Source organism: Scyliorhinus torazame, chromosome 16 (genome assembly GCF_047496885.1).
Source record: "Scyliorhinus torazame isolate Kashiwa2021f chromosome 16, sScyTor2.1, whole genome shotgun sequence".
Classification (NCBI taxonomy): Eukaryota; Metazoa; Chordata; class Chondrichthyes; order Carcharhiniformes; family Scyliorhinidae; genus Scyliorhinus; species Scyliorhinus torazame.
In genome coordinates, this window is record NC_092722.1 from 167,191,130 (window position 1) to 167,215,131 (window position 24,002).

At 44.6% G+C, this 24,002-nt stretch overlaps 1 protein-coding gene across 1 annotated transcript in view; it reads left to right on the forward strand.

Moving 5' to 3' along the window:
• The window catches only part of LOC140392317 (tudor domain-containing protein 1-like), a 72,041-nt gene extending 48,260 nt beyond the window's left edge, over positions 1 to 23,781 (forward strand). The window contains exons 5-10 of the mRNA XM_072477632.1: positions 11,930 to 12,092; positions 12,240 to 12,320; positions 16,969 to 17,124; positions 18,480 to 18,587; positions 20,603 to 20,773; positions 23,690 to 23,781. Coding sequence (XP_072333733.1) covers positions 11,930 to 12,092; positions 12,240 to 12,320; positions 16,969 to 17,124; positions 18,480 to 18,587; positions 20,603 to 20,773; positions 23,690 to 23,781 — 771 coding nt within the window. The remainder of the gene's footprint in view (positions 1 to 11,929; positions 12,093 to 12,239; positions 12,321 to 16,968; positions 17,125 to 18,479; positions 18,588 to 20,602; positions 20,774 to 23,689) is intronic.
• Positions 23,782 to 24,002: the final 221 nt, after the last annotated feature.

Here is a 24,002-nt window from a genome sequence, read left to right on the forward strand (position 1 = left end):
GCTTCCTCTGAGGGGTCATAATTCGTACAGGCTTTTTGTCCTGCCTCTGTGGCATGGGAGATAAGGGTGCGGGTCCATTTGGCCATACCGTCTTGGGACAGATGGGCACGTTCTAAATTCCAAAAACTGCTGTGAAATGAATCCACAGGCATCCAGCAAACGCTGTGGGGTGTTCTGTCTTTTCCTGCCTGCACTTATTGAGGCCTTCTACGGGGTCACCCCTGTTGTACCCGATCGCACCCAGGATCACGGTATGCACTTCTGCAAGGGTGCCTCCTCCTACATTCTGTGGGTCTGGAAGGGCTGCTGCTACTGAAGGGTCTAAACTTAAAACTGTGAGCTTTACATGCTCTCGCTCATCCAGGCCGTACATGGTCGCCTGATGCTTGACTGGCAAAGAAATGGTGAGGGTCTGAGGTGGGGAGGAACGGTGTGACCTTAACGCACGCACCCTGTAATTGGGTCACTGTTAAGGGGGTGGAATATAGAAATTCCTCATCGTCCGATGTGGGTGTGCCGTGGGTGGTTACTAGGTTCATTGGAACTTGAACTATCTGCTATGTGGGGGGTTAGGGTGCTTTCCTCTTTTGTTGCTTTCCCTGCGCACATGTTCCCAGAACATATCTCTACGCTGTTTCATTCAATTCTTCCCAATCAGGGCCGTCTTCCTGATCTAATTTGTCTCCAAAGGTTTCCTGGAAACCTTTCTGAACTGAAAGCAGCGATTGCAGCTCTGCAATCTGCTTCCGGCACTTTGCGTGATCTAGCGTGCTTTGTCTTTGTTCTATGGTAGCAGCATGGAGTGCTCTTAATGCTGCCTTGAGGTCACTACACTGTCTCTAATGCTTCTACCTGTTTTTCCATTTCCTCACGTACCAGGACTGCACGTTGCGTGTCCTGGTAGGCCTTTTCGTATTGAGACTGGAAGCTGCTTAAGTGCGCCAGACAAGATTGGTGTGCCCTTTTGGCATCCTCCACCTCTCCATCTCTTGCTGCCAACTTCCTTCTCAATTCCAAATTCTCCTTTTCTACCTCGCTTACATCGACCGTACTCATTCGATGTATGCCCTCAACTTCTTTCCGGAGCGTCCTAACTACCTCCTCTGCCTCGAAATTGTGCCAAGCAGGACACGATTGCCATCGGCTTGCGAGCTGTCCCTAAGCTCTTTTTGTGGATCTCACTCAGGTTCTCCCACCAAGTAGGTCCTATACTCCCGGGACCTGATTCCTCGTTGTCACAGAATTCATTCCAAAGGGGCCATCCTTTCCCTTTGAGATATTTCCTGATCTCTTCCTCCCAAATGGGACATTGTCCCACTTTACTGCTGCTGGTCGCTGCGACCGCAAATTCCTCTGGGTTTATTAGGCGCTGCATTGCCATCTTTCCTATCTGAATGCTGCTCTTCAAATTTGGGACAGGGGTATTAAGGCGGTGCTGTAAATACGGGTTCGGCTTTCGCTACTTTCCAAAATACAAACTTCCGACAGTTTTGTCGCAACAAAAAATCTATCAGTTTTACCTTATCGCCCTGTTAGTTACGCATGCATACACACACTTCCGAATTATGATCAGAACTGCTTGAACACTTGTGGTTTTCTGTTTCCAATTGGATCTCTAATTCAAATTCTGGGTTCCCCCGGAGTGGTTTTCCACTTCTAGATCGGGTCCCGTCAGGATGTCGCCAAATAATGTTGCTAATTTTGCCTTAGTTTAATTGCTCTGTTTTATTACCTTTGCTCTTGAGTCGCCAGCGTGAGATGTGGATGTGCTCACAATCACTGACACCAAGGACAAAGTCGTAGAAGCAACGTCCTTTATTAGTTTCGAGTCTGCAGAGTCGGGTGCCTCCACTAGAGAAGCACGCTCTACGGCAATTGTTCTATCCCTTTTATCCTAATCCCGTCGCCCCCAGTCCCCTCCCCTCTTGCCTGATCGGTTCAGGTTGTCGAGGTTCGCATTCTTTCCGGTACGCCTACCATCTGTTACATTGCATGTTCACGTTAACGTTAGTTGCTCGCCACATCCTGTTATCTCCACATCCTGTGGCCCATTCTAATGATTTAATCAAACCTCATCCCTCACAATGGCCCCTTCTAATGATTTAATCAAACCGTAGCTCTCATAATGTTATCTCCACATCCTGTGGCCCATTCTAATGATTTAATCAAACCGTAGCTCTCACAATAGGTATCCTTATGATACCGCCACGTGGTTCAAGTCTGAGTAATGATCAATAATCCAATACACTGATTAGTAAGATTTAAATCAAAGCACACTTATTATACACAGTAATCACTACTCATGCATAAATTTTACGCCTAAGCTACTTCTACAACTAACCGGCCTATACTTAACTTGGAACTGGCCCACCAGGTCAGGGAAACAAATGGCCTTTCGTTCGGGTTCTGAGCCTGCAGGATTCGAAGTTGGTACAGATTGATAGCTAGGAGCGCCTATCTCGTAGCGAGCGTTGAAGTAAGACTTACAGTTTTGACCAGCTGCTGAAGAGTGAAGAGCTGGAGAAGAGGTGGAAGGGAGCGACTTGAACTTGGGGCTCAATTCTTATAGTCCCCAGGGGCTTCCCGCCTTTCGGGGCGGACCCTGTACCTGGTCCCAAGTGATTGGACTTTGTCCCAATCGCTTGGTTCGATTTTCTCCAATGCTGGAGCGGTTCCCTGATCGATGGGCAGTTTTGAGGTGGTCGTTCACCTCCCTTTGTGTAGGCTTCTGCTGGCGCCGAAGAGTCTGGTTTTGCTTTGTGTGTCTAAATGTTGCTTATTGTTCCCGGGGATTGCTCATTAGTATGCAGATGGCTGTTGTTTTGTTATGCTGATGGTTGCTGGTATTGATCTTGTCTGGCCTTTCCAGAGGTAAATACACAGCCAACCTGCAGCTGCTCGTTTTTGTCCTGTTGGCTGACTTTCCCATCAGCCTTTGCAGTTCGCCATTTTGAATCAGGTGTTGGCCATTTTAAGTGGCTACAGACTTGAGGCTGTTTTCGTTAGAGAGAAGAAGGTTAAGAGGTGACATAATAGAGGCATGCAAGATGATCAGAGGATTAGATAGGGTGGACAGTGAGAGCCTTTTTCCTCGGATGGTGATGCCTAGCACGAGGGGACATAGCTTTAAATTGAGGGGAGATAGATATCGGACAGATGTCAGAGGTAGGTTCGTTACTCTGAGTAGTAAGGGCGTGGAATGCTCTGCCCGCAACAGTAGTGGACTCGCCAACATTAAGGGCATTTAAATGGTCATTGGATAAACATATGGATGAAATGGAATAGTGTAGATGGGCTTCAGAGTGGTTTCACAGGTCGGCGCAACATCGAGGGCCGAAGGGCCTGTACTGCGCTGTATTGTTCTGTTGTTCTATTGTTCTATCTCGAGATTGGGAGCAAAACAGGAGATTCCAAAAGGGGACAACTCTGGGAAGGATAACCTACTCCATCAACCAATAGATCCTCCACCCGACCCAGATAAATACGGTTACTCCTGCCCTCACACACCCAATCAGGTGACCACTGCCACTACTCACGCAGCCAAACAAATGTTGAAGAAGAAATGACAAACGAGGATTAACCGACCACACCCAGGTGTGTGCCATTACACATTTCTCCTTACACCAACCACAAAGAAGAATTACAAGGAACCCAGTCCTCCGTAGGATACATGATCTGTTCGGACTTTCGTCGGAGATGAGCACGGATTCCATAATCCCAAAATAACAAAAATACAGACAAACAATACTAATGGGTGTAACTGGAGGCTTTCCAGACCCATTGGGAAGACTTAGATGGCAATACATCCCACCACCACACTAAACCCTCGACCCGCCATCCTGCTGTGGCGCTTCTCATCTCTAAAAAAAATAGTAAGGGGCTTTGTAAATGTAAGGTTTATAAAATGAAAAACTAGGTAGATACTGCACAAACCCCATGCCAGGCGGAGACCACCTACATGCTTGTATATCGTACACACTTGTCAGGAAAAAAGACAATAACGAACTTCCGGGTGCGGCGATGACCAGCTGAGTCGCACATTTCGGCAGCTCTCTGTGAAACGGACTTTTGGGCTCTTGATAGGAGCCCCAACGGCAATTTTGACGGCTAAAAACACTGTGCGGTAAACCAGAAGGGAATCCCCCCTGGATACGGATGGAAAAAGGAGGAGAGAGTGGCCAGATTGCAGTGGATCCTTTAGAACAGCGGCAAGGAAGGCAAGCAAAAACCAAGATGGCGTCGGAAGGTGGCAGTTTAACATGGGGCCCTGAACAACAATAGTTCTTGAAATGCTGTGTGGAAGAGATCAAAAAGGAAATGAAGAAAGAGCTGTTGGCCCCGATACTACAGGCGATCGAAGGGCTAAAGGAGGAACAAAAGACCCAGGAGCGGGAGCTTCGGGTCGTGAAGGCAAAGGCAGCCGAGAATGAGGACGATATACAGGGCCTGGTCGTGAAGACGGAGACGCAGGAGGCACATCAGAAACGATGTGTGGAAAGGTTGGAGGCACTGGAAAACAACGCAAGGAGGAACAACCTGAGGATTCTTGGTCTTCCTGAAGGTGTGGAGGGAGCGGACGTCGGGGCATATGTGAGCACGATGCTGCACTCGTTAATGGGAGCGGAGGCCCCGGCGGGTCCGTTGGAGGTGGAGGGAGCATACCGAGTGATGGCGCGAGGACCGAGAGCAGGAGAAATTCCCAGAGCCATAGTGGTTAGATTCCTCCGTTTTAAGGATAGAGAAATGGTCCTTAGATGGGCGAAGAAAACTCGGAGCAGTAAATGGGAGAACGCGGTGATCCGCGTTTATCAAGACTGGAGTGCGGAGGTGGCGAGAAGGAGGGCGAGCTTTAATCGGGCCAAGGCGGTGCTTCATAAAAAGAAGATAAAATTTGGAATGCTGCAACCGGCAAGACTGTGGGTCACATATCGAGGGAGGCACCACTACTTTGAGACGGCGGATGAAGCGTGGACTTTTATTGTGGAAGAAAAACTGGAATGAGCGGGTTATTAAAAAGAACGTTCGAACAAAGTGGTGGGGCGAATGTGGGGGGCAAAGAGGGGTTTTATGTACTAATCCTGCGATGTGGTAACTTTTCTCTCTCCCACAGGTGGTGATGGGGGGAGGAGGGGAGGTGGAGGAGATGGGGCGTTGGCCATTGGGGGCGGGGCCAAGGGAGAAGCGCGGGCTTGGTTCCCGCGCTAATAATCATGGCGGGAATAGAGAAGCAGGAAGGAGGGGGCGTCGCACGGTGCGAGCCAAGGTCACAGGGGGAAGCTGAGGTCAGCCAGAGTTTGCTGACTTCTGGGAGCAACATGGGGGGAGTAATTACGCTAGCGGGGGATCTAGTGGGAGGGGGGAATTACTGGGTTGCTGCTGCTGGGGAGAGGGGGGAGCTGGTATGGGAGAGGATGGGCGGGGGGGCACCGCCTGGGGGAGATACAGCTGCGTGGGAACCGGGTGAGGAGCTGGAAAAAGGTGATGGATAATCGACAAGGGGGGGGGGGGTAGGAAGCCCCCCAACTCGGCTGATCACGTGGAACGTGAGAGGGCTGAACGGGCCGATAAAGAGGGCACGGGTACTCGCACACCTTAAGAAACTTAAGGCAGATGTGGTTATGTTACAGGAAACGCACCTGAAACTGATAGACCAGGTTAGGCTACGCAAAGGATGGGTGGGGCAGGTGTTCCATTCGGGGCTAGATGCGAAAAACAGGGGGGTGGCTATATTAGTGGGGAAGCGGGTAATGTTCGAGGCAAAGACTATAGTGGCGGATAACGGGGGCAGATACGTGATGGTGAGTGGCAAACTACAGGGGGAGACGGTGGTTTTGGTAAATGTATATGCCCCGAACTGGGATGATGCCAATTTTATGAGGCGGTTGCTAGGACGCATTCCAGACCTAGAGATGGGAAAGCTGATAATGGGGGGAGATTTTAATACGGTGTTGGAACCAGGGCTGGATAGGTCGAAGTCCAGGACTGGAAGGAGGCCGGCAGCAGCCAAGGTACTTAAAGATTTTATGGAGCAGATGGGAGGTGTAGACCCGTGGAGATTTAGCAGACCTAGGAGTAAGGAGTTCTCGTTTTTCTCCTATGTCCATAAAGTCTACTCGCGAATAGACTTTTTTGTGCTGGGTAGGGCATTGATCCCGAAGGTGAGGGGAACGGAGTATACGGCTATAGCCATTTCGGATCACGCTCCACACTGGGTGGACTTGGAGATAGGGGAGGAAACAGGAGGGCGCCCACCCTGGAGAATGGACATGGGACTAATGGCAGATGAGGGGGTGTGTCTAAGGGTGAGGGGGTGCATTGAAAGTACTTGGAACTCAATGATAATGGGGAGGTCCAGGTGGGAGTGGTCTGGGAGGCGTTGAAGGCGGTGGTTAGAGGGGAGCTGATATCAATAAGGGCACATAAAGGGAAGCAGGAGAGTAAGGAACGGGAGCGGTTGCTGCAAGAACTTTTGAGGGTGGACAGACAATATGCGGAAGCACCGGAGGAGGGACTGTACAGGGAAAGGCAAAGGCTACATGTAGAATTTGACTTGCTGACTACAGGCACTGCAGAGGCACAATGGAGGAAGGCACAGGGTGTACAGTACGAATATGGGGAGAAGGCGAGCAGGTTGCTGGCACACCAATTGAGGAAAAGGGGAGCAGCGAGGGAAATAGGGGGAGTGAGGGATGAGGAAGGAGAGATGGAGCGGGGAGCGGAGAGAGTGAATGGAGTGTTCAAGACATTTTATAAAAAATTATATGAAGCTCAACCCCCGGATGGGAGGGAGAGAATGATGGGCTTCTTGGATCGGCTGGAATTTCCCAAGGTGGAAGAGCAGGAAAGGGTGGGACTGGGAGCACAGATCGAGGTAGAAGAAGTGGTGAAAGGAATTAGGAGCATGCAGGCGGGAAAGGCCCCGGGACCGGATGGATTCCCAGTCGAATTCTATAAAAAATATGTGGACTTGCTCGCCCCGGTACTGACGAGGACCTTTAATGAGGCAAAGGAAAGGGGACAACTGCCCCCGACTATGTCTGAAGCAACGATATCGCTTCTCTTAAAGAAGGAAAAGGACCCGCTACAATGCGGGTCCTATAGACCTATTTCCCTCCTAAATGTAGATGCCAAGGTCCTGGCCAAGGTAATGGCAATGAGAATAGAGGAATGTGTCCCGGGGGTGGTCCACGAGGACCAAACTGGGTTTGTGAAGGGGAGACAGCTGAACACGAATATACGGAGGTTGTTAGGGGTAATGATGAAGGCCCCACCAGAGGGAGAAACGGAGATAGTAGTGGCGATGGATGCCGAGAAAGCATTTGATAGAGTGGAGTGGGATTATTTGTGGGAGGTGTTGAGGAGATTTGGTTTTGGAGAGGGGTATGTTAGATGGGTGCAGCTGTTGTATAGGGCCCCAGTGGCGAGCGTGGTCACGAATGGACGGGGATCTGCATATTTTCGGCTCCATAGAGGGACAAGGCAGGGATGCCCTCTGTCCCCATTATTGTTTGCACTGGCGATTGAGCCCCTGGCGATAGCGTTGAGGGGTTCCAAGAAGTGGAGGGGAGTACTTAGGGGAGGAGAAGAGCACCGGGTATCTTTGTATGCGGACGATTTGCTACTATACGTGGCGGACCCGGCGGAGGGGATGCCAGAAATAATGCGGATACTTGGGGAGTTTGGGGATTTTTCAGGGTATAAATTGAACATGGGGAAAAGTGAGTTGTTTGTGGTGCATCCAGGGGAGCAGAGTAGAGAAATAGAGGACCTACCGTTGAGGAAGGTAACAAGGGACTTTCGTTACCTGGGGATCCAGATAGCTAAGAATTGGGGCACATTGCATAGGTTAAATTTAACGCGGTTGGTGGAACAGATGGAGGAGGATTTCAAGAGATGGGATATGGTATCCCTGTCAATGGCAGGGAGGGTGCAGGCGGTTAAGATGGTGGTCCTCCCGAGATTCCTCTTTGTGTTTCAGTGCCTCCCGGTGGTGATCACGAAGGCTTTTTTTAAAAGGATTGAAAAGAGCATCATGGGTTTTGTGTGGGCCGGGAAGACCCCGAGAGTGAGGAAGGGATTCTTACAGTGTAGCAGGGATAGGGGGGGGCTGGCACTACCGAGCCTAAGTGAGTATTATTGGGCCGCTAATATTTCAATGATGAGTAAGTGGATGGGAGAGGAGGAGGGAGCGGCGTGGAAGAGATTAGAGAGGGCGTCCTGTAGGGGGACTAGCCTACAGGCTATGGTGACAGCCCCATTGCCGTTCTCACCGAGGAACTACACCACAAGCCCGGTGATGGTGGCTACACTGAAGATTTGGGGACAGTGGAGACGGCATCGGGGAAAGACTGGAGCCTTGGGGGGGGGGGTCCCCGATAAGAAACAACCATAGGTTTGCCCCGGGGGGAATGGATGGGGGATATGGAATGTGGCAAAGAGCAGGAATAACGCAACTGAAAGATCTGTTTGTGGATGGGAAGTTCGCAAGTCTGGGAGCGCTGACCGAGAAATATGGGTTGCCCCAAGGGAATGCATTCAGGTATATGCAACTGAGGGCTTTTGCGAGGCAACAGGTGAGGGAATTCCCACAGCTCCTGACACAAGAGGTGCAGGACAGAGTGATCTCAAAGACATGGTTGGGGGATGGTAAGGTGTCAGATATATATATCGGGAAATGAGGGACGAAGGGGAGACTATGGTAGATGAACTAAAAGGGAAATGGGAAGAAGAGCTGGGGGAGGAGATCGAGGAGGGGCTGTGGGCAGATGCCCTAAGCAGGGTAAACTCGTCCTCGTGTGCCAGGCTAAGCCTGATTCAGTTTAAGGTATTACACAGGGCGCATATGACTGGAGCACGGCTCAGTAAATTTTTTGGGGTGGCGGATAGGTGTGCGAGGTGCTCGAGAAGCCCAGCGAATCATACCCATATGTTTTGGTCATGCCCGGCACTACAGGGGTTTTGGATGGGGGTGACAAAGGTGCTTTCAAAAGTAGTAGGAGTCCGGGTCGAACCAAGCTGGGGGTTGGCTATATTTGGGGTTGCACAAGAGCCGGGAGTGCAGGAGGCGAGAGAGGCCGATGTTTTGGCCTTTGCGTCCCTAGTAGCCCGGCGCAGGATATTGCTAATGTGGAAAGAAGCCAAGCCCCCGGGGGTGGAGACCTGGATAAATGACAGGCGGGGTTTATAAAGCTAGAGCGGATTAAGTTCGTCCTAAGGGGGTCGGCTCAAGGGTTCACCAGGCGGTGGCAACCGTTCGTCGAATACCTCGCAGAAAGATAGATGGAATGGGAAAAAGAAGGAAGCGGCAGCAGCCCAGGATCGGGGGGGGGGAGGAGGAACCAGAAGGACTCTCAGGGTTGTTAATATATACTGTATAGTATGTATAGGTCGTTGCTACAGATAATTATATATTGGACTGTTAAATTATATTTTTGGAGAGTGTTACTTGTGACAAGGCAGTTGCCAATTAGGGCTAGTTTTCATTTTTGTTATTTATTATTTATTCATTTTTTGTTTATAAAATAGGTCATTGTTATTTGTGTTATAATATTGTGTAAAGGATGCACAATGTACTGTGTTGGTTGACCCAAAATTTTCAATAAAATATTTAATTAAAAAAAAGACAATAACATAAAATTATGGCACTGTCACAACGGGATAAAGTTCAGGACTATTGATGAACTGCATGATAATAACACCATGCATGGAGCTTGGAAAGGCCAAAGCCATGACAGGATCGTCGAGCAGCATTCAGTGTCTCACCCCCTCCCCCAGAGTTCCATGGTAGCCCTTGCACCTCTGCCATGCTGTCATTCTGAAGCCCAGGCAAAATGAAACTTGGGCCCTGACAAATCCAGCTGCCTCCAACTCCTTTTGATGTGCACAGGGGACAAGACCACGCAAGACCGGTGGTTGGGAACTCCTTCCAACCCCAGAAGACCGGATGCAATATGTTCCGTCGACCACGAAACACAAGGCCTTCAAATCGCGATTGTGAAAGTATGGTAGCCATCCCTCAAATTCGGACGGGAATTCATCCCCCGCTCCCTTCAGAAGACCAGGTGCAGGCCCGCCCCCTGTCCAGCCCCATCTCCTCGATTTGGCCAGGATAATTGACATACCATGTAACAGAATTTCCAAGGACTGAAGGTACGCCCCGACCAAGGATGCTGCCCTATCGAGTAACAGAATTCTCTTCTCCACTTCAACTATTCTCTGAAGGATATCTCGCAATCCATCAATGTGAGCACCAACAACCGGCACTAAGGAATCAGACCATCATCCGCAAATCATTTACAAATGGCAGTCATCGTCTTGATACTGACAGCACTGCCCAAACATAGGCCCGCCCACCAGTAACACAGTCACTGGGCCCCACCCCAGCTGCCTCTGACTGCCTCAATCAAACGAGGATTTCTTCACTTGACTCGACTCATCACCAAAATCTGGCCAGGAACATTGTCCAAGACCAGAAACAAATAATTACGGGATGTGCATCAGGTTTAAAAAAAAAAAAGATTATAAGATGAGTAGCGCCAGAGCGCTCAAAAACACAGCTGCTCCTGCTCTCATCACGTGATTCGCCCCCTCCCCACCTAGGTGATTTTTAAAATTTGTATTTGGATAGCAATTCACGTGTGTTAAATATGGCAACCAGGCTTATTTAGTTCTTTTTGATGAAACTGTGTTGCAATTGTACATTGGAGAATATTAGGGTCCAACCATTGTTTGGCCATCGCTCATTCTGAAATAGGATTTATTAAATTCTTAGTGGAATAGATTATGGGTTGCTGTTACAGTTCACCATTACACAATAGTTACTGGAGGATTTACATTGCTAAGCTACCAGTCTTCGGGTCAGTTTTAAAAACCTAAAGAAAATATTGAAATGGCTGATGATGGACGCATGTGTTGTTTCCATATTTTTGGGATTATGCTGGGATTCTGCATACGTAAGTGGATTGTGTGTTTGTCTATGATTAGTTAAACTGGGGAGGTAAATCGGGACAGCTTTGAACTGAGATAAAATGGTAGAGGTGTTGGGTTCATGTATTTGTAATGAAGGGTTATGGTGTGTTTGAATTAAATGGAGACTTGGCTTTTCAGCTGCTGAATTTCAAAGGGGAGTTCAGAGGTGACAAGGAACCGTTACAACTTCGAAAAGTTTCATAGGTGAACAGGGGAAGCTATATTGATTTTTATTGACCAAAAGTAAAGACAAAATAGGAAAAGATTAAATATTTTTATATTTGGAAAAGTTGAGTTCAAAGAGACATTTGAGGGCAGTGGAATCCAAGATAAAAGGACAAAAGATATTTGAAGAAAAATGTTTCGCTGAGTTGTGTGTTGCTGTGTGGGGAAATGTTCTGTCTACTGAGAAAGTGTGAGAAGTTTTGAATCTGAAGCAGTCACCCAGTTTCAAGCCAGAGAAGTTTTCTCTCGCCTCTCAAATCAGTTTGGTTCTGTATGTTCTTTCTGGATTTCCAAGTGTTTTGGGAGTCATGGGATATAAGCAATTTTTTTTTGGGGGGGGGGGGGTAATATTGGGTAATATTTAATATTGGTTGAAATCTTTAAGGGAATTGCTGTCAAGAAGGTAGCTTTCTTGTGTATTTTTGGCCAAGTGGGTGTTTTGGGAGGTTATTCTGTCCGAATGTTTTAACTGTGTAACTTTAATCTTAAATGCTTCTGTTTTATTTTTTCCTTTTAAATGTTTTAACTATTAAAATCCTAATTGGAGTTCTATGCTTTTTGGGTCAGTAGCTCTTCCTTATTTTTGAAATATAAGAAAAGCTTTTATGGTCAGTAGGACAAGCTTTCCTCTAGGGTCTGGCTTGCTCAGCAAGAGCATCTGTTGTGGGCGTAACACATCTGTGGCTAATTTGTTTAGCTCAATTCATAACTTTGTAAAATCCAATTCTGATCCTAGGCAATTAAATGCTGTGTCACAAAAATCTCTGGGCACAGTAGATGGGATGAAGAGTGCATCAAGTCAGTCAGACTTCAGCTTCTGCAGAAATCTTCCTCTATGACCATCTTGGAGAAACCAAGCATTGAGTCTTGTTGTCCTGTGGAGATCATTATGCCATCTGGTAATTGTATTTCTTCCGTACTTGATCCCTTTGTTCAAATTGCAGCTTAATTTAAGTAACTGACTATCCAGTCTTTTATTTTCTCATGATACTGCATTTGTACAACATCTTTACATGCATTTCTACTTGGTTCAAATTATATTATAGGGCAGTTGTTACAGAGCTACATTTCAGAAAAAAGTTATGCTTTAATTCGAGGAGATGAAGCGATCACGACAAGAAGTCCTGGTAAGAATTTTAAAAATTGGAATTCTAACTGCTACCATGGAATGATGCAGCATAGGCCATTTGGCCCATTATGCCCATGCTGGGTCTTTGAAAGAGCTATTCATTGAGCCGCTTTCCGAATAGCCCTTCAGATATGAACCCTTCATATAATTATCCATTTTCCTTTCCAAAGTTATTATTAAATCAGTTTCCACCACTCTTTCAAGTGGTACATTTTAGACCATAAGACATTGCATGAATTTTAAAGATCAGCTCATCGATCCCAAGTCAGATGGTGAAATATGAAGCTAGCTGCAAATCCTTATATTGGCCGTTTTTTTTATTTACATGCAGCATTTCGTATGCCTCCCTCTTACCTACTCTCCCAGTATCTCGGCAATCTCTCATTATTAATGCTCCAACTTCATAATTAAATAATGCCCCTCGCCTCTCTGAACAATACAATCAATGTACCATTAACTACTACTGAATATTATTTCCTCTTTACTCTATTAAAACCATTCAGGACTTTGAACATGTAGATTCAATCTACTCTTATTTTCCTGAAGAATTTTACAGTGCAGAAGGAAGCCATTCGGCCCATCGAGTCTGCACCAGCCCTTGGAAAGAGCACCCTACCCAAGCCCACACCTTCACCCTATCCCCGCAATCCAGTAACCCCCACCTAACCTTTTTTTTTTTTGGAACACTTAAAGGGGTAATTTAGCATGGCCAATGCACCTCACCTGCACATCTTTGGACTGTGGGAGGAAACTGGAGCCCTGGAGGAAACCCATGCAGACACAGGGAGAACGTGCAGACTCCGCACAGACAGTGACGCAAGCCAGGAATCAGACCCGAGACCCAGGAGCTGTGAAGGAACAGTACTAACCACTGTGCTGCCCATGTAGTTTTAGGAAAGACTTTGGCTTCCCTAGAATTTATAGTAAGAAGTCTTACAACACCAGGTTAAAGTCCAACATGTGTGTTTCAAACACTAGCTTTCGGAGCACTGCTCCTTAGCAGTGCTCCGAAATCTAGTCTTTGAAACAAACATGTTGGACTTTAACCTGGTGTTATAAGACTTCTTACTGTGCTCACCCCAGCCCAACGCCGGCATCTCCACCTCATGGCTAGAATTTATAGTTAACTTAAGTGTCACATACCTGGTATGTTTCTAGTGAATAGCCAAATCTAGATCATTGTATACCAAAAAAGACCTCAATACCAACGTTTTTAGAAATGCAAATGCATGCTTCCAAGCTGAAAAACAACTGGTATGATTCTAGTAAATACACCTGTACCCTCTCCAAGGCTGTGGCAATCTTAAAATTCGCAATGGGTCACAATCCTCTGTCAGTGTTTTTCAAACTTTTTTCCCCGGGACTCACTTTTACGAAAGGTTGACCTTTGAGACCTGTGCCGGCTAACCTTTGCAACCCACCATTTTCGTTTGCTCTTCATGAAACTGGTGAGCCTGCTTGGTCCTCACAATGTCACTTGCTTTGTCATTCAATGGTACATTTCTGCTAAGGACTTAAGCGGATAATTTAAATTCTCCCTGCGTGCTTTGAAAAAAATCAAGAAGTTTGTCCTCTAACTCGCCATGCTTGATGAGGCCTGCCCCAACTCGTCGCTGGCTCACGCCAGCTTTTGCAGGATGGCCTGCTCGGCCTCTGGGTGAGGGCCTGCAGGTTGTCCAGGGAGGGTGGTGCGTCACACTTGGCATTGGGAGAAGCTGGTCAGGGAGCTTGGGGGAAAAAAGGAATGGGCAGAGCCCCTGGTGTTGGCAGTCCGATCCGGAGGAGAGTAGAAGGGGGAGTAAACTCCCAGGCCCACTATTTAGAGCTATGCTACTACTGGTATTTGCAGCAGGCATTCTTAAAAGCTGGTCACGGCTTTTGGACGCTTCTTCCGCAATCGGGAACGCCGCAACTGATCACTCTGCGACCCACCCGCGGGTTACGACCCACAGTTTAAAAAACCTTGCTCCCTGCTCTAGCTGAAGCTGAACTTGTTTCTTTTTTACATAAAGGTTCAGCTTAACACCCTCGTCTTTGTACTCTGTGCATCTGTTTATAAAACCAAAGAACCTAGAGCCCTTTTTTATTTATTGATTGTTCATAAGGTGTGATATCTACTGCCTCGGACAGCATTTATTGGTCATCCCTAATTGCCCTTGAGAAGATGAGATGGGCCTCTTATTTGAACCACTGCAGTCCATACATTGTAGGAACGCCTGCAGTGCTATTCGAAGTGAGTTTCAATTTGTTGACCCAGCGACAGTGAAGAAATGACAATATAATGTCAGGATGATGTGAGACTTGGAAGGGAACTTGCATGTCGTGGTGTTCCCTTGAATCTTCTGCCCTTGTGCATCTAGGTGGTAGAGGTAGATTTGGAAGGAGTTGTAGAAGGTGCCTTGGTAAGTTCCTGCAGTGCACCTTGTGGATGGGTGTACACTGCTGCCACTGTAGCCACCTAAATTGGTCAACTCCCGATTTAAAATGGCGAATGGCAAAGGCTGATGGGAAAGTCAGCCAACATAGACAGAAACCAGCAGGTGCAGGTTTGATGTGTATTTAACTGCAAAAGACCAGACAACATCGATACCAGTGACCGTCAGCATAACAATGTAGCAGCCATCTACATACTGATGAGCAATCCCCGGGAACAATAAGTAACATTTGGGACACACAAATCAAAGCCAGACTCCCCGGCGCCAGCAGGAGCCAACACAAAGGAGGTGAACGAACACCTCCAGACTGCCCATCGATCAGGGAACCGCTCCAGTATTGGAGAAATCGAACCAAGCGATTGGGATAAAGTTCAATCACTTGGGACCAGGTACAGGGTCTGCCCCGAAAGGCGGGAAGCCCCTGGGGACTATAAGAGTTCAGCCCCAAGTTCAACTCGTTCTCTTCACCTCTTTGTCCTGCCCGGGTCACCCAGCAACACAAACCAACATTGACCGTGACCGGTGCAGTGACCGCCGACAGAAGTAAGTCTTAATTCAACGCTCGCTACGAGATAGACGCTCCTAACTACCAATCCGTACCAACTTCGAATCCCGCAGACTCAGAACCCGAACGATAGGCCATTTGTTCCCCTGACCTGATGGGCCAGTCCGAAGTAAAGTATAGGCCCGTTAGTTGTAGAAGTAGCTTAGACGTAGAATTTGTGCATGAGTAGCGATTACTGTGTATGATAAATGTGCTTTGATTTGAATCTTACTAATCGGCGTATTGGGTCATTGATCATTACTCGGACTTGAACCTTGTGGCGGTATCATAAAGATACCTGGTGACTCGAGAGCAAAGGTAATAAAACAGAGCAATTGAACCAACGGAAAGTTAGCAACGCCACTAAGGTAGTAGATAGGGTGCCAATCAAACAGGCTGCATTATCATGCATGGAGTCAAACTTCTGGAGTGTTGTTGGGGTAGCACACATCCAGGCAAGTAGAGTATTGCACCACATCACGACTTCTGTCTTGTAGGTGGTGGACAGGCTTTGGGGAGTCGGGAGGTGAATTACTTGTCACCGAATTTGCAGCTTCTGACCACTTCAAACTAAAAAGCCTAAAGACAATATGCCAACCTACAGCAATATTCCAAATGATAAATGCACATGTTTACGATTGGCAGCCATATGAAAACAAACAGTGGCTCCATATGATAGCAGTAAACCTATGGAATTCCCTTTGCCTGATGCTTGAAACCTTTGCTGCAATTATTTCTCCATTATCAGGGATATATTCATCCATATTATTGACATTTGTGAAAGCCTCCAATGCTAATTCAAAGTTTCTGTGTGTTGCTGGAGCTGCACTTTTCCATGCAAGTGGCGAGTATTCCACCACATCCCGACTTGCGCCTTGTAAATGGTAAACCGGCTTTAGGGAGTCTGATGAGTTACTTGCTTCATTATTTGAAATCCCAATCACTTCAGTTTTTCTAGGGCTCCTCCCAAAGCATTCATGAGCCGATTGTTTACTAAATGCTGCTTGATAGCACTGTCGACGACCGCTTCCATCATTTTGCTAGTGGTTGAGAGTGGACTGATGAGGTGGTAATTGGCAGGGTTGGAATTGGCCTCTGTTTTTGTCCGCAGGATATATCTGGGCAATTTTCCACATTGCCAGGTAGCTGGAACTGACTTTTTAACAGCTTCCTTAACTTGTCCTGCCAACTTCAAAAATGTTGTGCCTTGTCTCTGTTCTTGCATGCCATTCTAATTATACCATTTAGTTTACAATGCCTCTGCTCATTCTTCCTATTTAAATAAATCTCTTCATCCTTCTGTGTAAGATGTAGCCTGCCTATTTCACTGGTCTATATCCTCCTGAAGTCTGTGACTATCCTACTCATTACTACATTTCCACATTTAATGTCACCTGCAAACTTTCAAATTGTGCTTTGTATACCCAAGTGATGAATATATATCAAAAAGAACATATGTTAAGTTGACTTTGGGTAACAAAATTATTTTAAAATGGTTAGGTGGGCAGCATGGTTGACACAGGCTTGGAGGGCCAAAGGGACTGTTCCTGTTCTGTACTTTTCTTTATTTTTTGATCATTTGATGATTAACTTTCATAAAAAATGAATGCATTGCTTCAATAATTATCTATCTTGTGCTGATAATCCTGCATGTGTTTTTTTTTTAGGGCGGTTTGATTTCAGAAAGGCAAATGATAAAGTTGCAGCAGTTTGTGAATCTGCACAAAACTCAGTATTTTCCTCTAGTGTGGAAGACGTTTCTGTCATTGTCACACATGTAGAAACACCAAGCAACTTCTTCTGTCAGCAGCTATCTAGTAGATGTGAGAATTTGTTTCTTCTTTTAAGATGTTTAGATGCTTCTCAGGATTGAGTAACATTGAATTATTTTTAACTTTTTGTTTCCTGTGTACTGCGTCTTACTTATCTTGCAGGGGGAGGCATGAGAAGTTTTTTTTTTTTGTCCTCATAGTCATGCCTTTTTAAGTGCTCGTACAATGTGTGCCATTGCAAGTAGGGGCTGTTTAGCACAGGGCTAAATCGCTGGCTTTGAAAGCAGACCAAGGCAGGCCAGCAGCACGGTTCAATTCTCGTAACAGCCTCCCCGAACAGGCGCCGGAATGTGGCGACGAGGGGCTTTTCACAGTAACTTCATTTTTTCTAAGCCTATTTGTGACAAGCGATTTTCATTTCAAGTAGTTTGTCCAATGGCAGAATAGAGACATTGAGACTAGTGCTGCTGGTCAGATTATCTTGCCTTCTGTCTGACTGGAAATTGGGTTAAGTGGTAACTTCAATGGAAAAACTGAATCTTGTTTTAATTTATATTAAGCAAACAATTGAAGGTTCAACGAGACTGTGCTTGTTTTTTGTCAACACTGTTCACCTGACATTGATCAACCCCGTGCAAAATATCAAGGAATTTTGAGCATAAATTAGGCTGAGTGTAGATAGTTTCTGTGATCTATTGCATTTGTTTAGAAGCTGCCTACATCCCCAGATCAGGTTAATCAAGTTTCATTTGTTGCACCTGTGAACTTTTGAAGATGCTCTTTCACAGTTTTTAATGTGGAAGGATGCCGATAAGCACATTGTAAAAGCATTTAAGCATTTTTCTTAATGTGCTAAGTAACTGACTATTATACACCATGGTAACTAGTGAATGGTTCTATATAGTTTTTAAAATGCCACACAGGTCAATGCATAAGAAAAGGGCTCATGGAGTTGGCGTGATATATTAGTGTAGATAATGGACAGGAAGCAGAGTAGTGATAAATAGGGCATTTTTAAGTTAGGCAACCACAAGGTGTGCCACAAGGATCGGTGCTGGAGCCGTGGCTACTTACAATCTATATTAATAATTTAGAAGAAGAAAGCAAAACTAATATTTCTAAATTTGATGACAATAAAAGCTAGGTGTGAATGCAAGCTGTGCGGGGACCTGCTGTGCTGCGAGGATAAGCAAATAGGTTAAATAGGCAGGCAGCAAGATGGCAGAACTAAATCGTAACGATTAATTTTTTTTTTTTCTCATCGCAGGCAAGTGTAAAATTTAGCTCATGAAAACTACTATGGAAGCATCTGGAAGTAAATATAGTATTATGGTGTGCAAATGCACTGTTAATGAATGAAATGTACTTAAATTGACATGCAGATTTGTTTTGATCTTTCCCAATAGATGAGTTTCAACAACTGCAAAAAGTAGTGGCTGACTATTGCAATAACATAACTCCTATACCAAGTTTTAGGCCAGCTGTTGGAGAAATTTGCTGTGCTCAGTTCACAGGTAAGATGAAATGCAAATTTAACATGACTGACTGATGACAAATGTCTAGCTTGACTTCTAAAGCTGTATTTTTGGTGTATTTCCTCTCACATAGATATATTGTGTATTGTTAAATAATTTAAACTCATTGTCCCATTTACAATATTTCCTTCAGGGTAGAAAATACATCAGAGGGATAATGTTGTTATGCAGGTTATCACTGGTGCTGAAACTCTTGCAAGTTAGTTTCATAAGATGTATTTCAGCAGCAGTACTTTCACTAGATTTGTCAGTATGGTTTTTGCCACAGTTAGGTTGAAAGCTCCACTTAGCTGATCCAGCCAGCAATGTGTTTAGTCCATGTATGCACAAAATACTTCGCTAATTTTTGGATGGTCTAATGCCAGTCACAATTGTTGATTTAAATATTTGTTTTAGGACTATGTTTCAGATACTTTGTTCTGCTGAGGTTGCAGCTCGTAAAATCTTGCAAGCCTACAACACAGATGAAATCTATTTAGCCTTCTATGTCTGTGCTGGGTCTTTGCCAAAGTATTCCAAAACTCATCCAACTGCTCAGTCCATTTGTTGCTTTTCCTGCTTCAAATATTTATTCACTTGGCTCTTTAGAGATACAATGATCTTTGCATTTGACGATGTGGTGGCAAAGAATTATATTCTCCAATGGGTGCTTAATCCCTGCACCACTTGATAATATTAAATTAATTATCCTTCATTAATCTCTTTTGCAATTTGACCAAACCAACTATTAATTGTTTTCTTGACCTCCAGTGTAAACTTACTGTCTCTAGTCTCTCATCAACTGTAGGATGATGTTCAGGATAAGATACTAGTGAATCTACGTTTTTATGCAGTTTACAGCTTTAATGTTATTTCAATTAACGTGAGGCTTAAACGAGTACACAGTAATCTAACTCTAGTCTTAACTTTATATTTTAGTTTTTGCCTAAATTTATTTTTTCCCTGTACACTTCTTTACAAAATTACAAAACTCGATTGTCCTTTGTTATTAACCTGTACTTGCACTTCAGCGAATTATTTTTTTCAAACCTGGTTCCATATTTGTCTACACTATTCATTTGTTGTCTTCATTAAAAGTAAACTCCCGCTCCATGTTCTCCCAAATTGTAGCATCATCTCCTGCATAAATGCATTTTTATATCCACCACCTTTCTGCTCATTCTTCCAACTATTAATTTACAGTCCTTAATATTTGCCAAGTCTCTCAATTTTGTATGATCATGTTGATTTTTCTTTATCCTCAAGTAATGTGTCAACTCTCTTGTTACACATTTTTAAAGAGGTATTGAAAAATATTTTCAACTGTTATTTTCATTATTTAGTTCTATTAATCCCATAGTTTTCCAATTGACAATTATTTTTATCTGGGAGATAGAACAAACGTCTTTGCAATCAATTGAGCCTGTTCTGATCTGAATTCAGGAAAAATAAGACCTCACAGTCTTGCTGTAACATTTGGCATACCATTAGATGGATATTGCCCTCATTAAGAGAATACAATATAAAGCGGCAAAGAAAAGTGAGGGAAACAAATCATATAATTGAAGTTATTCATTGGAATAGGAGATTACAGGGTGAGGCAAAAGACATTGTCAAAATTACAAGTCACTGACTGGCTTCTTTTGTACAAATTGTTTTAAGTAAGACTTTAAATTTCGGCGATAACATTTTATAAATTTGGAATATATTGAGAACCAAGGCAGAACAATTTCATGTTAAATGCATTATAAATTGTAAAATATAACAAGGAAAAACAATTGAAGCAACTGATGTAAATGGACTTGAGAGGCAGTTGGATATATTTCTGTGTGAAGCTGATGAGGTATCTGGTGAGCATGTAGAATGCTTTGGTTGAGATTGGCCAGAAGGGCATGTATTGGGTCAGTTGACCTTTCTCTGTCACTAATGTTACCCAAACTCCCAGGAAATGTTTTGCTTTTTGCTTTTTCTTTCTGCTAACTGTGATTTGTTTTGCTTTTTGCTTATCCTCGCAGAAGATAACCAATGGTACAGGGCTGCTGTAATAGATCATGTAGCTGAAGATACTGCCATAGTGGGATACATAGATTATGGAAATTTTGAGAAGCTCCATTTCAGCCAGCTCCGCCCTGCCCAAGAAGAGTTGTTAGAATTGCCAAATCAGGCTTTGAAATGTGCTTTGGCAGGCAAGTATACAGTTGGAGAACAGGATATATATATTTTTTCATCGAAAGGCTGACCATTCCAACTTCACTCATTAAATATGTGACCAAATACTTACTAGTATTAAAACCTGATTTATCACATTTGCTAAGTTAATTAGCTGAGAAAGGTTTGTTGATTTATATTCCTACATTATTTCTGCATACAACTAGCCTAGATTGCTGGTTACCAAACCTTTACTTCATAAAAAAAGAATTGGAAGTAGGGAGAAAGGAATTTTAGGGTTAAATATTAGACTATCACCATGATTTTTGAATCACAGCTAATGCTGCTAGTTTTCTAGTAAAAATTTATGCATTTCTTTGACGGTGCGGGACCTTTTCAGAAAGCAGGATGCAATAAAATTTGGCAGTACTGTTTTCAGCATTTGTTTTAGGAGCTGCAGTGCAATTTATAAGTCAGATATTTACTTGACTAATATTGATATTTCTGCATGATGACTGTGTAAAGAGTGGTTCATGGTTATCAATTGTACAGCAAAATTAACACTTGCTAACTGATTTGTGGCTGTGGTCCCTGATCAAGCCCAACTGTGATATCCACAAATCCTGAGGTTTACTGCAACTGTTGTCTGAAATAAAATTATTAATGGCTAGAAACTTTGCAGAAGCACCTCTGATTGAGAGAACAAATGGAGGTATGAATTTTTTGTATTGCAATCCACTTTGCAGCAGTGTTACTGGAATTAAATTAGCCTTTAGTTTTTTTTCAGTTTAATTCATTTGTGATGACATGATATTGTAGTTTCTGGTAATAGGTAAAGGGATTGATTGATTGGAGGCTAGAGTGAGGAGCACTCCTATACCGTGGCAAAGTATTCAAATAACAGCACATGAGCTTCAGAAAGTCAAAGTAAATTAGATTGTCTTTTTTAGAAAGTATTTTGACGTTTTTAATTTGAACAATAATGCAAAAAAACCACAGGAAAAATGTCTCAACATACATGGATACGACGGCAGGGGAGAATGGAGGACAGCAATATGCCTGACTATAATCATTAGGCTCAACTTGGTGCCTCTAAACGCACCACCAGAGAACAAGGGGGCATGGATAAAACCATGAAAACATGGCAAAGAGGAACACCCCTTCACACGTGAAGATTGCTCTCAACGACCACAAAGATTTAGGATGCCTTCTTCGTACCATGTTCGGGAGCACAAGTGTACAGATTTCCCTCAGCTGCAGCAACATCAGAGGCACCAATGACAAACTAACCTACTCCCGTTGGATACCAGATCTGGTTTGTAACCTTGCAGGAGCCAATCAAGGGTTCTTTCACCCCACCATAACAATTTTAAAAATACAAAACGTTTGCGAGGACCCGTTCTAAAAGGATATTTTACATATATCACAAGGTGCAACATACCCCAACCTCGGGGACAGTACAGAATGAACATCATTTCACAAAGAGAGGACCAGCACCTACAGATTTGAATCTGGTATGCACCTCCCACCAAACTGATCGAGACAGGTTGAGAAAAAAGAGGACCATGATACAACCACAAGTCCATATTACCGCCATATGATGAAGAGGAGAAAAAATTGTCCATTTATACGAAGTAATGTCCCATCTGTAAGGAGAGGATGCAACAGGATATCCGGCACAGCACCAGACCTAACCTAGTCCACGTTCTTGCAGAAAAGAATTAATACCACCAGAATATCCAGTACACACTAAAACCTACCACCCAATCATAGTGCCCGCCCCCATGTAACCCATTAGAACAAAATGGCTGGTAACAGCATGCCGGTTGCCCAGATAGGGAAGAACCAGCATATGGGAGAAAAACTGAAAGTAACCCAAGAACATCAGGCACAGACTACTGTCTGTCATTACAAGGAGAGATAGTAGGGGGCAGAGCAGTGCTGCTTCAGCAGAGACCAAAACCCTGTCTCCCCAAGGAAAATCAAGCTACAATGAGGAGGATGTTCAGGAAACCACTATGTATGGCCACTTGGAGTAGGTCATCGACTTCAGGAAGCGGAGAACATGCCCCTGTCTACATCAATGGGAATGAAGTAGAACGGGTCGACAGCTTCAGGTTTTTAGGTGCCCAGATCACCAACTACCTGTCCTGGTCCCCCCATGCCGACTCTACAGTTAAGAAAGCCCACCAACGACTCTACTTTCTCAGAAGACTAAGGAAATTTGGCATGTCAGCTACGACTCTCACCAACTTCTACAGATGCACCATAGAAAGCATTCTCTCTGGTTGTATCACAGCTTGGTATGGATCCTGCTCTGCCCAAGACCGCAGGAAACTACAAAAGGTCCTGAATGTAGCTTAATCCATCATGCAAGCCAGCCTCCCATCCATTGACTCTTATCTATAATTCCCTCTGCCTCGGAAAGGCAACCAGCATAATTAAGGAACCCACGCACCCCGGACATACTCTTTCACCTTTTTCCGTCAGGAAAAAGATACCAAAGTTTGAGGTCACGTACCAACCGACTCCAGAACAGCTTCTTCCCTACTGACATCAAACTTTTGAATGGAACTACCTTGTATTAAGTTGATCTTTTCTCTACACCTTGCTATATGTGTAACATTATATTCTGCAGTCTCTCCTTCCTTCCCTAAGTACGGTATGCATTGTTTGTACAGCAAGCAAGGAACAATACTTTTCCCTGTATACTAATACATGTGACAAAAATAAATCAAATCAAAGATCCTTAATCCAAATGAGGCCGCAGTAGACCCTAACCACCTGCCCATCACCCAGCCATGTCTCTACTCCTCGTCTCTAGAAAATGAGGTAAGGGGTGTCTAAAATGCACTCCCTCCTCATAAATGCAAGAATTACAAAAAATAAAAAAAGGAACAACACCATGCACAAACCGCATATCACTTTACTGACTCAATGTTGTTTTTTGCCAGAACAGGGTAACCAGCGACTCTCGCCCTCAAATATCGTATACCCATGTCAGGAGAAAAGACAACATGAAATCAGCACAATCACAAGGAAATAAAGTGCAGGATTATTGATGAACGTCAGAATAATTACACCATCTATGTCACTTGGAAAGATCAAAGCCATGGCAGGAGTGTCGAGCAATCTCTCAAAAGATCCATCGAACGAAGAGTCATCACCTCTGGCCCTCCGTTGTCCAGGTGGCAAGGAACCTAGACATGTGACCGACCACCTCCAACCCATCACAATGATCATTTGAGGACAGGATTATAAAAGGCC